Source organism: Cyprinodon tularosa, unplaced genomic scaffold (genome assembly GCF_016077235.1).
Source record: "Cyprinodon tularosa strain WSP-4 unplaced genomic scaffold, ASM1607723v1 ctg489, whole genome shotgun sequence".
Classification (NCBI taxonomy): Eukaryota; Metazoa; Chordata; class Actinopteri; order Cyprinodontiformes; family Cyprinodontidae; genus Cyprinodon; species Cyprinodon tularosa.
In genome coordinates, this window is record NW_024039217.1 from 398286 (window position 1) to 414088 (window position 15803).

Below are 15803 nucleotides of genomic sequence, written 5' to 3' on the forward strand. Positions count from 1 at the left end.
CATAGAAAGGGTTGAAAATGACTGAAAATCAATGGAAGTCAATGAGAGTCAACACACAGTCCTCACTACATATAGTAGAACGGGTAGGGGTGTGTTTGTGTAATTTGCTGTGTTATTTTTTAATTATGAACAAAGACAAAACCGTTTACATCATTATTTGCAGCCCACTTGTTCAATCACACACACAGACATGGTGCAGCTTAGAATTGCAATGTTTTTTTAGATGTGTTGTCATTTTAATCTGTTATTTAATTCATTCATTAATGTCAAACAGTATGAAGTCAGAATTCTGCCAAAAGTGCACTCAGGTATCACAGACATTGCTGTTTGTAATACTGAGCTGTTTATTTCAAACACAAGCACAGAATACCAAGATGCGTCAATATATAACGTATCACACCCACTGATCTCCATTTATTCACTGCTGATTGGTGATTGCCCGTTGGTAGTATGGGGTTGAAGTGAAGCCACCAGCCGCCATAGTTGTACTCCCTAGTTAGACCGATCGCAATGTAAACAATACGTGCGCTACAGCAACGAACAACAATAATGTTCTTATTTTCAGGGGGACATAAGGCTTTTAATATAAAGATAAATTCATCACTTGGCGATTCATAGCATAAGTAGATTACTTTAACTTATGATTAAAAAAATAGGCACATCACATTGCATACCCATTGAAGTCAATGGATACTATAAATCATGTAATGTAACATATTATACAAATCCATCACAACTAAATGAATGTATTAATGGAGCATTATAATACAGAAAGTGCTAAATTGATGATGTACATGTAATATACATGTATTTTATACATTGTCAATGTACATCTTACATATAATTTTAGAATTTTACATAAAGACTGAATTACAAGCTCGTCTGTTAATGCTGTGGTGTTTTTCTATTTGCAAATTGTGCATGCATGATGCAATAAACTTTTATGCTGTGTCTGTGCATTAGCCTTCAAATCTGAAAGATTTCGATAGAGCTAAAATAAGGAACCAATTTAATATCTCCACAGAGCTTTAGTTTCTACACTAGCAAATTGGCAGAAATTGGTAAAATAACAGGCAACATCAAATTCATATTTTGCTTTTTGCTCTTAGTTACAACAAAAATATGATAATTGGAAAAAAAACTGTTCAATTAAATTCAGTTTATTTCTATAGCGCCAATTCACAACACATGTCATCTTAAGGGCACTTTACAGTTCACCAGATCATACCGTCAGCTGATTGCATCGACTCATTGACTCAAATGCAATCCCTCACACTAAGCATGCTCATAGCGACAGTGGAGAGGAAAAACTCCCTTTTAACAGGAAGAAACCTCCAGCAGAACCAGGCTTAGTGTGAGCGGCCATCTGCTGAGGCTGACTGGGGTTCAAGGAGACAGAAGCAGAGATACAAAAGTCCACTGTCCCGGAAACACACAGCCATCCAAATGAGCTCCGAGCAAACTCCCATGTCAGAGGATGAAGAGAGCACATCCAGCCAGTCACAGAAAAAAATTAAAAAGTCACAGAAATAAAATAAAACCAGATAAATGGATTAAAAGAAGGAGCCTTATATAGTCACACTGCTGTCAAATCTAAATCCTTTCCCGTTGCTATTGTGATCATTTAATCTGAAATCGGGTACAGATTTAAAGGTATACTATGTGTTGATTTTCCAGCGAGGCTCCCCCCAGAGGGCGAAAGTAAAAGTGCACTGTCGTAAATATGCTCAGCTGTTCTCCTGGTTTCTCCGTCAAGCCAGGCGCAGTTGTTTTGAGCTTAGCAGACAGGCGAACGCAACGAATGACTAACACAGTGAAAGTATGAACATGCACACAGAGAGAGAGAAACCATTCCAATGTTACTTACAATCACATCAGCAGAAACGTGAAGTCCGCATCAGCCTTGCAGCCTTCTTTTTATTTTAGCTCTCGCCATTCGGATAAACCCGATGTTCACCCGTGTACGACTCCTCTCTCTGTCCGGAGCCCTTTTCCTCTTTCTTGCCTGCTCCAACATGGGCTTTCGCTGTTTTCACTCTGGTTCCGATATGATAACTGCACAAAGATTGCCACTGTGCTAGCAACGAGCATGCTTTTAACTGGGGGCGTGTAGCAGTTCTCGCCGTAAAGGAAGACCGACTCACGCGAGACTTCTGAGCCTGTGGGTGCGGGCCGAGGGCTCCTGCAATTGCAAGTGCAGTATTTCCCCCACAGACCACCAGGGCGGCCGAGAATACCTTTGTTCAACCTGAAATGACTCATTTAATCATCCAAAATGTTATGGAACACATTAATTAACTGAAAAATGTTGCATAGTGTGCCTTTAAAGGCGTCGGCAGGATCCATGAAATCATTGCTGATGGTCCATGGATGGTTTCTCTGTTGTCTGATCAGATGTCTGTCATTACCTGGCGTTTGTCCTCACCACTTCACAGACCCATGCCATGAGCAGATATATCATACCTCACGTTGGGTGCCATTACCATGGAGACAACCTGAACAGTTTTTATTATTGAACTTTTCTATTGAAACATCACCAGGACTAAATTTAGAGCCCTAGATGTGGCTGTGCGACTTTTTACAGATGAGAAGTTGGACCTAAATATAAATTTGCCATTAACTATTTAACTTACAGGTCTTTTAGTTTTAGGGGGCATTGGGATATGATGGTAACTTTGCATTACTTTATAAAACAGCAAACTAAACAGTATATAATTAATGATGAGAAGAAAAAGTCATTTGTTTTGCAGCTTATAAAGTTCCAGAAAGAGAAGACATGACAGCATTTAGTGCCACTGATGAAGGTCCTAAGATCAAATAAAAAACTATGAGCATATAACTGAGCAAAAATGTTCATGTGCTGTTAATACAGTAAATAAAATGACAATAAAGTTTTTTTAGTCTAATGTTAAGTTCTTCCTACAGACAATGTGTTTATGATCACAAAAAAAGGAACCGTACATTTGCAGACAATGTTTATCCAATTCTGTTCAGGTGTACAGATTCAGATTCAACAGCATTCATCCCAGTTGGATCAAAATTAGAATACAATCCAGACAGACAGACAGACAGACAGACAGACAGACAGACAGACAGACAGACAGACAGACAGACAGACAGACAGACAGACAGACACTTGAACCCTGTTGTTTCATGTCTTGAAGAAAACGTAATAATATTAATAATATTATGATATAGTAATTGATGAACCTGCATCAGTTTTATCTGCAAAGCATATTTTTAAATTCAACATTATGGTTTCATGTACTTAGAGAATGTAATAATATTTGTCTTCGATCAGCTGCAAATCATTCTGATTATTAAGGGACCTAGCCAAGATGGCAGCAGCATACAAGTTATAATAGATAAAAACAAATTAAAAACATTAAAACTCTCCAAATTTTCTCAGCTGTAAAAGCTATCTGTAGATTTGTCAAAACTAAGTAAGGTTCTGAAAAGTTCTACAAAAACCTTTGTAAGTTTTAAGAAAATAATTGAAAAGCAGTTTTAGAAAAAAAACAACAAAAACATTGAAATTATAAGAAAAAAACTATTGTGAAAAAACTGGCAAAATTAATAGGAAAATCATTTTGATATTTTACAAAAATTATAGGAAAATATCAGATAGGTTCTCAGGAATCAATTTGTAGGTTTTAAAAAATGTATCACTTAACACAAAAAGTTGAAGGAAACTTAAATATTTGATGCGAAATCTAATAAAGCTCAGGGAAAGAAATAGAAATATGTAAGGTCATGAAAAGTATCTTTAAAGTCCATTTAGGCAAGCTTCTACATTTTTAGAAGGTTAATTTTATGTTTAGAGCCATTGTTGGAAATGAAAAAGTTTTAAGATCAAGAAAAACAGTGTGATGGTCATAATAGCAACCTGTATGTTAACTTACAGAGAGAGTATGTTAAGTTAGTGTAACATACTCTTGTTTTTCTAGATACATTTAACAAATTTATATGGATTAATGTGAATTATTTGTGCAATAATTAAGCATAGCTTAAACTAGCTAAATGAATATAAATTTAACTTTAATCAGGAATCGCTTTTGCAGCTATTGCCAAAAAGATCTCATCGGCTAACTAGTTGTGACTCACAGTAAAATGGCTGTCGTTACTGTTAGATGGGTTAGTAATTGTCAAAACTCACTATTTTCACGCATGTTTTTTTTCTTGCAACAAGAAGATCTGGGTTCTATTCCTGGCCTGACTCTTTCTGCCGGAGGTTTGCATATTATCCCTGAGCATGCGTGGGTTCTCGCTGGTTACTCCGGCTTCCTCCCACATTACTAATGATGATTAATACAAATAAGTTGAATTAATGCACAATTAATATAGAAAACCTATTGTGAATGTTCAAAACTTACAGATTTTAAGTTTGATTTACAGAATAAACTACATTAAAATGGTGATACCCCTGTTACCATAACAAAATATTTCAATTCATTGTCCTTTACTGGATTTTACTATTCAACAGTTTGAGCTAATAAATTTAAATGGTTTGATGGTTCTAACAAAACTGGCTCTGCAAAGGGCCCTTTGATGATGTTTTATGAATTGGTACTATATAAATAAGCTGAACTGAATTGAATTGATTTTAGGTGGTTAGGCGGTTTCCTCAGATCATTTAATTTTAACTTAACTTAGTCATACCTCTACCTCACCGTTGCTCCTTACCTACTACACTTTAACGTAAAAGTAGATCCACCTGTATATAAGCCATCTGGATTGTACATGTTTTTATTTTTTATTTCTTATTTCTTTATTTCTTATTTTTATTTTGCTTTCCATTGTGTGCGATACATGTACACTTGCACCTTAATCCTTATTTATCTTGATATACTGTATATATATTGTTTATTGGTAATTCCTAATGCACCTTTTTCCTCCTTGTTTGCACCTTCTTTGACTTCTATGCCAATTTGTGACCAGTGAATTTCTCCGCTGTGAGATCAATAAAGTTCATCTAATCTAATCTAATCTAATTTATCAAGTTTTACAGCATACCTTAATTACTAAAAAAGTTCCAAGAAACAAACTAAACTCCAGAAGATCCTTCAGGTTAAGTTAAAAAATGTCAGGTTTAACTAATTGCGTAAAATCTAAGCTATCCAAATTCCTGTTATATCCAAATGTCTGTGGATATCTGTGGAAAAAACCAAACGAATCATAGTTCAGCACCACGGACAGCGCCTCTGCTGCGCGCTTCTCCCCTGCAACATTTAAAGCGCACCACGGTGGCCAATTAACCCCGAGTGGACACTCTTCCTCCACACCACAGGTACTAGTGGCCATAGTGGGAGGGGTCACGCGTGCGGCTGAGGGAGGGCGCAGAGAGCTGCAGCCACTTGTCCAAAGGGAAAGAAGAAAAACAAAGCCGAAAGAAACTCAGACCAGAGCTGAAGTGAATCGTGACACTGGGAAACAGAAACAAACGGGAGGAGCAACGCCCACCGATCAGTGCTCGGATGGAGATTTAAAGTGTAGAGCTCTCAAGATGTGAGCAGCTCGTGACGCGCAGGGATAACAAAAACCTTTTTTTGTTTTCTTTCCCCGCCTAGAGCACAACCCCAGGGTGCTGGTCACAAAGTCCGAGCAGGGAGCTGTGGATGTCCGCTGATGTGCGCAGCAGAGGATGAGTGGCACTGCGGGCAACAAACGCGCACTCATCCATCCTTCTCTGTCGGATCTGAAGAGTGTTTTTGTCTTTCATCTCAGCCTCCTTACATCCTGAAACGAAACATTTCTAAATCCGAGGAAACTAGTGAGCGCGGAACCTGTTGGCAGCGACCATCTGTTTGCTTCCCCTCCAACTACTATTTGGTTTAAATTTGTAATAAACTTAGCTGTGCGCTCGTTTTTTTTTTTCATGATAACCTGGGTTTTAAATTGTGTGAGCAACACTCTCCTACTTTTTGCTCCTTTTCTTCACTCTAAGGCTGACTTCAATCATTTGGACGAGTCAGCACATTTTGGATGAGGATGCTCACTGTTAGCGGGAAGATTCCCGGATTCCATGCAAAGTAAACTGATTTATTTCTCTCCCCCCGCTCTGGAAGAATGGCTCCTAAAAACAGACTGATGATGATGAGAGTGAACAGGTTTATTTCAGGCTAAAAAAAAAAACAACTTAAACCCAGGCGGAAAAATGCCAAGTTTTAATTCAGATCTCGGATAAAGTACCACGGTGGAAAATAATAAATACGAGGGAAATAGATCTTTAATCAGTTAGTATTTTGTTTTGTTTTGTAAGATCTGCACAGTTTGTTGGGGAGGACAGAGAGACCAACAGGCGATCCTAGAAGCAGCTTGTTGATGGCACTGCGCACAGGGAGGACTTGGTTCGGGCAGGTCTTGCGCAGGGTCTCTCGTCTGCAGGGCTCTTGGTCCAGACGATCCAGCAGTCTGCTGTGTCTCTCCGCGAACCAGGAGCAGGATCTGGGGGTCTGCCACCGGGATCACTACAAAGCGGGGGACTTCGGTGCCCACAGTCCCCACAGCACCCCAGCCTCCGGGCGCTGCCCAGGCGGCTTTCCTCACGCTTGCTGCGCCTTACCGGGTCACCCGAGGGGACATGAGACCCTCGGTCGCCGATTCCTGTTGGCCATGAAGCGGCAAAACGTGCGGACCCTGTCGCTCATCATCTGCACGTTCACGTACCTGCTGGTGGGGGCCGCCGTGTTTGACGCCCTGGAGTCCGAGTTTGAGATGCGCGAGAAGGAACAGCTGGAGGCCGAGGAGAAGCGGCTGCAGGGGAAATATAACATCAGCGAGGATGATTACCGTAAACTGGAGAGCATCATCATGGAGGCTGAGCCCCACAGAGCCGGGGTGCAGTGGAAATTCGCAGGCTCCTTTTACTTTGCCATCACGGTCATAACCACTATAGGTAAGCCTATGAGTGTGTGTGATATTACAGATGCTTTGTACTTCAAAAGAAGCTGTGCACATGCGATTGCATATGCACCTATCAGCAGCAAACATTTGCATCAAGTTTGTGAGCAACATGTTGCAGCCCTCTGAACCTGGGCGCTAAGTTTGGAGGCATCAGAAAGCAGCAGCGATGTTTCAGAGCTGAGAGTTTAAATCCCTTCACTGTGGCGATGAAAACAAGTTTTGTTCAGGCGTAGAGAGGAGCACCTGGCTCTGCTGGTGCTGAAGGGACAGCTCCTTAGAGCTTCAGCCTTTGGGCAGGGGCGTCACCAAGGGGGATGGGGGTAGGGGGCACCCAAATTAATCAACCCCCCATCCATCCATCCATCCATCCATCCATCCATCCATCCATCCATCCATCCATCCATCCATCCATCCATCCATCCATCCATCCATCCATCCATCCATCCATATGAATTGTATTATTATTAACTGATCCTATTGTTGAACTGAACCTGTCTGAACTGAAGTGAGCAATATTCCAGAATACTTAATTTCCTCCAGTCTTCTGTCACATTTTCTGCAAGGTTCCAATCAAAAGCACTTGATGATATTTGACAATATAAGCTACATTTAGATTCAGATCCATAGTCTGTGCTGGGTTACCAAGCTGTCATAGGAAAATACTAAAAAACAAAAAAATATATATATACTTTTACGCTTTTCCCTATTTTCCCTATTTGCACATAACACAGAGCCAGAAAAACATGGGACTAGTATGGAAGCCAAAAACATCGCATCTATGATGCTTTTACACAGAGTGAAAGGCTGGGCCTTTGCAAAGCTGTTTATATTTCATTTAGATGGTTTCCAACAAAAGAGTTGTACATTTTTTTTCTTCAGAAACTGTTTTATCAGAATAAAACCTGAGTAGAAGTGGATGATTGCTGAGATTCAAGCTGTAAGCACCACTGAGTTGACTTGGACATTGAGATCTGGGACTTGAGTCTAATAAATGTTTGTAAGCGGGCAGCAGCTTCTGGATTCTTCTGTAATGCTCCCAACAAGCAGCATTTACAGTAAGTGGATCTCTGACAGATATATGCATTAGAGATGTATGATTATATCAGCATTGCTGACACTTCTATTCATCCCTTTCACCAATATAATTCACCAATGTGAAGAACAGGTGAGGATTATTCCTGCAGGAGCAGCAGGTGACATGCAACAAACAGATGCTCGATTCTGCCAGAGGAGAGATGCTGAAGTATAAAAATGTTGGTGGATGTTATTAAAAGTTTCATAGTCAGACAGCCTAACTGCTATTTGCCATGATGGCACAGGGCAGGAGGGAAAGCACTATACAGTGTCTGTAAGTAGGTTTAAAGAAAAATAAATAAACAGTTATTGGAGAGTTTGAGTTGTTAACTATCGACCAAATTTCAAATATTTTGCATCTCTGATATGGACAATTGTGCAGTTGAGTTGATAGCTGGGGTCCTCATAAAAGGTGACAGAGATATCAAGCGATACATATTTCAAATAGACACCCAGCTTTTCAAAATAAAATAACTTTTGGTCAGTTCTCACGCCCATCGTTGTAATTGACATTCTTTTCTCTTTTTATTATAATATAAAAAAGAAGCTACATAACCTATAGCACAGACAGGAAAATTTAGTGATTAAACCTGACACCAAAACATTTAAATGCTGCTTTAGGACATTTTTCTTCATATCAGTTGTTGATAAACTCAGAATAAAATTTGGAGAAAAATGGCTTCCGAATGCAACACAATGAGCTTTATAGAGGGAATAGATCATTTGAACACGTTGTTGAATAGAAAGGAAGTGGACAGTCTGAGTCTGAGACATGTGAGGAAAATAACCATTTCTATTAACTTATTTTTGACGTTCCTGTTTATCTATATTCCTTCTGCAGAACATTAAATCATCCACAGTTCTTTTAAATGTTGAATAGACGTTTTGAAACTGTTTTCACAGGAAAATGTGTCTGATGTGATACTGTTCATTTTAGCTGTTAGAAGCTTCAAACTGGGATAAAATTACTGGCAAACATCCCTTCCACATGCTTGATAGTTACATTATGGAGTGAATTTTGTTCCATTATTGTTATAAGAAAGATACATGTTTTGTAAATAGAAATAAAAAATACATGCAGTCCAAAAATGAATCTTTGAAAATTTTGTATTTAAAAAAATCTATATATATATATATATATGTATATATATATATATATATATATATATAATATAGAGATAGAGAGAGAGAGAGAGAGAGAGAGAGAGAGAGAGAGAGAGAGAGAGAGAGAGAGAGAGAGAGAGAGAGAGAGAGAGAGAGAGAAAATTTTTTTTTTTCTGATTTTGAGTTTCAGGGAACACGCATTTTTTTCAATTTGAGATTCCAGATCACTTTATTTGAAGGTCCAAACAAATGTCCAACAAACCAATAGAAGTGCATCTTTACTTCTCGCCTGCCCACAAGAAAGCCCGCCCACAAGGAGAGAAAATAATGTGATCTGTTAAACCCAATTTGAAAAAATTGCAATCCATAAAACTCAATATCAAACAGGGACATTTTGAAAATAAATTTGAAACAAGTGAAAAATGTAATAATTAAAAAAAGAATTAAGTCTTAGAAAACATCAAATTTCGTCTCAAAACCTTTTTTATTATGTAATTTGTCAAACTTTCCTTCCTGGATTGCATTTTATTTTATTCTTTTTTTTTTTTTTCAAATTCCAAAATACAGAACGTGCTCCTTACTTTCAACAATACTGGGTAGTGCATTGGTCGCTGTGAATCGGGTTGATCTTTGAAGGTGTCTGACACCAACATGTTGACACAAGATCCTTTTAGTCTTTAAAGCCCTGAGGTTGGGACATGGGACCTGAAAATCTCACAGATTCTACAAACTGAAGATGCTCTGACTCCATTTTATCGTCCCATTTTGACCTTTGCTAGCCTCTTTCTAGTCGTTACAGCATCCCTAACACATCAACTGTAAGGACAAATTGTTCACTCGCTGCTAAAATGCATCCTCCACACTAACAGGTGCCATGATAAACTGATAGCCAGCGTTATTTTCTTCACGTCAGTGATCATGTCTGGTCAGAGTGCATTATTTTATGCTCCATCACTCACTCTTCCTCACCATTTTTAAAACTTAATCACAGCTTAATTTGAAGTTTTTGAAAATTGTTCAGGTTCAGTAACGCTCAAAGCTAAATAAAAGCAGTTATTTATTTATTTTTTTATCTGGAGGTCCCCCTGAAAACAGGGAGGCTGAGTAGAGCTCAGCATCGGAAACCTGATCCGAACACTTTTTCCCAACCTATTCACGCTTCGTTGTTCACAGCCACAAACAAAAGGCTGCGGCGTTGTGAGCTGGTTGCAAATAAAAGCTGCTGCACTGAGATCACTGCATTGATCACCTTCCATCTATTACAAAAAAAAAAAAATCAGTTTAATGACTCTTCTGAAGCGCCCCGTGACATCATTGTTTTTGCTTTGATAGATAAAAGGTAATTTCAAGGCGAGCTGTTTCTTTTTCACAAGACACCGTGTTGTGATCAGTGGTTCAATGTTGACTATCTGAGCTGATGAAGAGCACAGATAATCCAGCTGTATATATTTTTACTGGATGGAAGAAGTCTCAGCCTTCCAGAGGGAAACAGGCGGTTTTACAGCGACCTGTCCTTCCAGTTTGCCAGGCAACACTTGACAGGAACGACTGCTCAGTACATCGAAGGTGGATCCCCCTTTTGTTTCCAGGTTACAGCAGTAAAACTCATTGTAATATTCATATCCTGTGAAGTGTCTGCATTCACCACAGCAGCCGGCTATTCTGTGTCTGATCACACTCTGTATGCAACAGCTGGGGGGACGTTCAAGACCTTTCCAGGAATCATGTGTAGGAAAAAGCTCTTGTGAAAAAAAACACAAAAAAACCCCAGAAAAACTTGAGAACAAGAGGAGAGTAGGTCAGAGAGGTCAGACCTTAAATTTATGATACAGAAACGGTCCAAAACAAAGACTTTCTATACGCAATAGTTTTATTTTTTTATCTCGATGACTAGAAAGCCTGTCTAATACACAACATCTACACTGGAAGAAAAATCGAAATCTAGATAAGTAATTTTTTCTTATAATAAGTGCATTTGTTCATGAATTGAGAGGGTAAAAGAGACATTTTGCCAATGGAACAAGACAAATTAGATTTAAAATAAGAAAACACAATAGCATTGGCAAATCATTTACCTACTCAAATTAAGGGTAAATACATTTAATTTAAGACATTTTTACTTATTTCTTGATCGTTTTTCCAGTGTTTACAGAATTCGCTGGAAAAAATATAAATCTGAATAAGTCCCTGTTTCTTAAAATAATTGCATTTGCTCTTGAATTGAGGAGATAAAAGAGACCTTTTGCCAATAGAACAAGACAATTTAAATTTAAAATAAGAAAAACCTAACTGCATTGTCTTATTTAAAGTGCATATTATCAAATTATCTTATTTTAAGAGTAAAAATACTCATTCCATTGGCAAACTATCTCATTTACCTATTAAATACATTTATTTTAAGAAATGTTTACGTAGATCTTTTTTCCAGTTTGTGAGCTATGTTACCTTACAGTACTTCCTATACTCTGCTCTGGGAATTCAGTGGAAAAAGAAGGAAAGCCAATTTTCCCACCTATTTTCGATCAGTAGATTTCCCAGTCATTATTTTGTGACAGTGTGAAATAAGGCAGAGATAAAGAACCAATCTTAGTGATGTCAAGAGTGAGCTGGCTGTGGGGACTCATTAAAATCAAAGCAGAATGTTTAAAAAAAACAAACAAATAAATAAATAAGAATATGGTTTTTGCTCAGATATGCTGGCACTTGCGCTGCTCGGTGTGTCATTTTCATACCGCATCCAGAAACAGCTTGAGCTCTCCTGTCATGAGTTTGCTATAAAAACCTCAAGAGCTCTTTTCATTAATTCCCTGTTTACTATTTTCCATCGTTGTCTTTTGCCTGATCCCAGAGTACAGTTACATAACATACTATTGGGGGACAAATTAACAGTTCAATAGGTTAATAAATATGACTGATTGGGAGAATATTGATGTAGAGATTATTTAGAGAAACTTAGAGAAAGTTTTCCTCAAACCTAAATAAAAACAAGTGCAGTACATCCTGTTGGATTTTTTTTTTTACTTTTGCATAATTTATCCTACAAATTTCAGAGCCAATAAGGTCCATAAGTCTCCAGATATTCTTAGATAAACATGGTGGTTAGAAAATTGTTTAACCAGTACAGACATGATAAGCAGGAATTGCTGTAGCTAAAAACATTGTTAGATGATTTCCTGGAATCATTGATATATTAAATGCCAAACACAGATCTGTAATCCCAAGGACAACAATGCAACAGACGGCTGACCCTCCCTTAAAAATCCCAATTTTTTCTTCATATTTTGTTTATTTATACATATATAGAGAAGATCTTAAATGTATTTGAATGAGAATAGTTTTTTTTAAATTGGCATATAATTATTCAATACATCATATAGTGTTTATTTTATTATTTAATGAGACATTAGATTATTTAACCGTACATTTTACAATTTAAATTGATTTTAATATCTGAATCATGTATGCCATAAATTGTCATGGTTTTAGTTCGGTTCAAGTTTTATCTCTGATTTTTCATTGGTCTTATTTCCATTTTTGTGCTCTAGTTATTTTTGATTATATTTGAGTTCTTAGATATTGATTGTTTGCCCTCTTGTGTCAGTCTCATTTTCCCCGGCTCCCTTCTTGCCTCCTCTGTTCACACCTGCTCCCAATCTGCTAATTAGCCTGGTCTTATCTCTGCCATATAATCTCGTTCTGTTCAGTCACTCTTTGCTGGTTTGTCGTCATTTCTTTGCCCCCTTGTGAGTATTCCTGGTTTTTAATATTTAATTGAATCTTGCAAGAAACCACCTCAGCTTCAGTTTCTGCATTTGGGTCCGGTCAACCTAAACATAAATAAATACATAAATTAATAGATAAATAAGTAATTGTAGTTTGTCTATCCATTTGCATTAGGAATCACATCTGAATCATTGTGAGAGAAAAGCATCTTGCGACCCCCCATGGTTCCCGATCCCTATTGTAGGACCCCCGTTTTTAGACGCCTTAGATGCTCTGATGTTAAGTGTTGAAAAAGCTCCTGTTTATTTTGGATCTGAAATTCAAAACAGTTTAATTCCTTATAAATGATCATAATTAGTTGTTGCAGAGGTAGAATAATTACAATTGAAGGAACTATATCAGCTTTCACTGTACAAGGCACCAAAACATGGAATACATTACCTGCAGAACTGAAGGGAGAGTCAAACTGGGTCCTTTTTAAACATAAACTTAAAGACTTTTTATTGAGAGGTCAGACATGTGAACATTAATAATCTAACTGACCTGATCTTGATTCTGTGATGTTTTAGTGTGTACTTTGTTCTGTTTCTTGTGTACAGTCACTGTGTTTTGTGTAAAAGCCTAACTGGGGAAAGGCATTGAGAATTAGCCTTAGCTAACTAGTGTGTGACATGATTCATGAAACATACTTGTCCCTATCAAATAAACGAATAAAATAAAAAAAAATATTGTGACTGCAGGTGTCTTTTGCTTTTAAAACATCCACTAACCAGCATATAGATCCCTGAGTCAGTGACTGCAGGAGCAGCTTCAAAGCACTAAAGGCATGACTGAAATGGTGATGGGATGTTTTGTTACTGAATGTACAGATTTAGCAAGAATTTCCCTGAATCCTTCAACAAATGTGCTTAAAGAAGAGCTCAGTAGTTCATACGGAAAGTCAGACTCCATCACCAATCATCTTGTTTTGCTCTGAGCTCTTTTAGACAACTTCGCAAAGTTTCCGTATTCAGTCCAGTGTTTTAGCTTTTCTTTTATTCACAAAGCAACTTAGATCGCTGTGTTCGCCTATCAAGACCAGCAGATCTAATCTTTTTGGTGAAGTTGGAGCTTTTTAAAAACCCCTTAAGGTCACTACTAGACCGTGAGGACAGAGTTGGATTGGAATTTAATTTTGAAATCTTTTAAAAATGCAGATGATTTATTAATACATGGATAAATATTTTGAAAGATGGATTAAATGGGTTTTTAACTAGAGGATGATTAAAGATGCAAATAATTTGGTTAAACTTAAATAAATCATCCCTGTATAACTGGACATGGGTGGATAGGCCTCAATGGGCACAGCAGTCATTACAGGTTCAACTCTTAGCTTTCTGCTACCATATCACATTTCATTTCCCCCTTAGGGAGGGGACCCATTCCAAGGTTGCCTATAGATTTATGAATGTGTGTGTTTTTATAATTTGGCTTTGGTGCTTTAAGTTCAGTCCATTTACATGTCGTCCTTATTCACATTTGTAGTGGTGTGCAAAAATATTTGTACCTCTTAAATTTGTTACATTGGATTAATTAGAATTTTGTGTCATAGGTCTACTGCAAGCAGCACACAGTTGTGAATGAGAAAGCAAATATTTTCTTTTTTATAACTCTGGCTTACAGTTGTATTTTGTCAAATACATCCATCTGTCCATTTTCTGACACGCTTTATCCCAAGTGTGGTGACGAGGGGTGCTGGTGCTAATCTCCACCTGTCTACTGACAAAAGGCGGCAGTCCATCCTAGGGGAACCCAGAGACAAACAACCATTCACACTCACACCTAAGAGAATCCAATTAATCTAAAAGTTAATTGGCTTCTTAATTGGCCTCCCACAGTCTGAAAACATGACTGTTTGGTTAATTGGTATTATGTCCCGCCATCTCTATCATATTCTGATGTGTCTAAGCTGCTTGTTATGCGCATTAATTTCGATTCAGTTTATCTTATGTGGATGGTTTATTTATTTTTACAATGCCTGTCATCTCATGGCACTTAACAGACAATCCAATGGGCTCATCCAGGCAGACTGGTTAAAAGTTTTTTTATCTAAGGAAAACCAGCTAATTGCATCCAGTCATTGGCTTTTCAGTAAGTTCTAGTTTTGTGTTATCTGTCCCATAGGACTTTCTCCGAGAAGCTTTGCGACTTGTCAGCCTATAGTTCGGCAAATTTAAGTCTGGCTTTTATATGATAAATTTTTTCTCAATGGTGTCCTCTTTGGTTGTCAGCCATTAAGTTTACTTTGTCTCAACCAATACAGATGATGCGATCTAAAACAGATGTTACTTGAAATTCATTCTCAGTCTGCAGGTTTTTTAGTAGTTACTAGAATTTCTAAAAGTAGAATGGAAGGTAGATTTTTTCAAACATCAGGCTCCTCTCCTGTGGAACCAACTACCAGTTTTAGTCCGTGAGGCAGACACCCTGTCTACTTTTAAGGCTAGGCTTAAAACTTTCCTTTTTGATAAAGCTTATAGTTAGAGTGGCTAAGGTTATCCTGAGCTATCTCTATAGTAATGCTGCTATAGGCTTAGACTGCTGGAGGACATAGGCAGTGGCGGATCTAGACTTTTATCCTTGGGGTAGCAAGGGGGTGGCCGAGTGTATTTTAGGGGGGCAATGGTTTATACTTAAAAATAGCAAAGTTTATGCACTAGCGTTAATGTCGCAGCAGAAAACACCAACCGTCTGTAAGCAATCGAGTGCTGTATACCTGTTCATGTCACGTTTAAATTATTATTCACTATCATTTATTTCTACATGGACTTACAGATGTTGGTCCTGTCTTATGTTCTTCTTTGACATGTCATGAGTAATGACTTATCATTCTTGTGTTATACTCTATATGTACACACACACACACACACACACACACACACACACCCACACACACACTTCTTTCAACATCAAACTTCCAGGGGCTACAGATGAAAGCCAACTAGTCTGTGGTTATCTTT

At 37.9% G+C, this 15803-nt stretch overlaps 1 protein-coding gene across 1 annotated transcript in view; it reads left to right on the top strand.

Annotated features, from left to right (window-relative positions):
* Positions 1-5365: 5365 nt before the first annotated feature.
* kcnk9 (potassium channel, subfamily K, member 9) overlaps positions 5366-15803 on the top strand; it is a 98090-nt gene continuing 87652 nt past the window's right edge. The window contains exon 1 of the mRNA XM_038302352.1: positions 5366-6895. Within this exon, the coding sequence (XP_038158280.1) occupies positions 6322-6895 (574 nt within the window). The 5' untranslated portion in view covers positions 5366-6321. The remainder of the gene's footprint in view (positions 6896-15803) is intronic.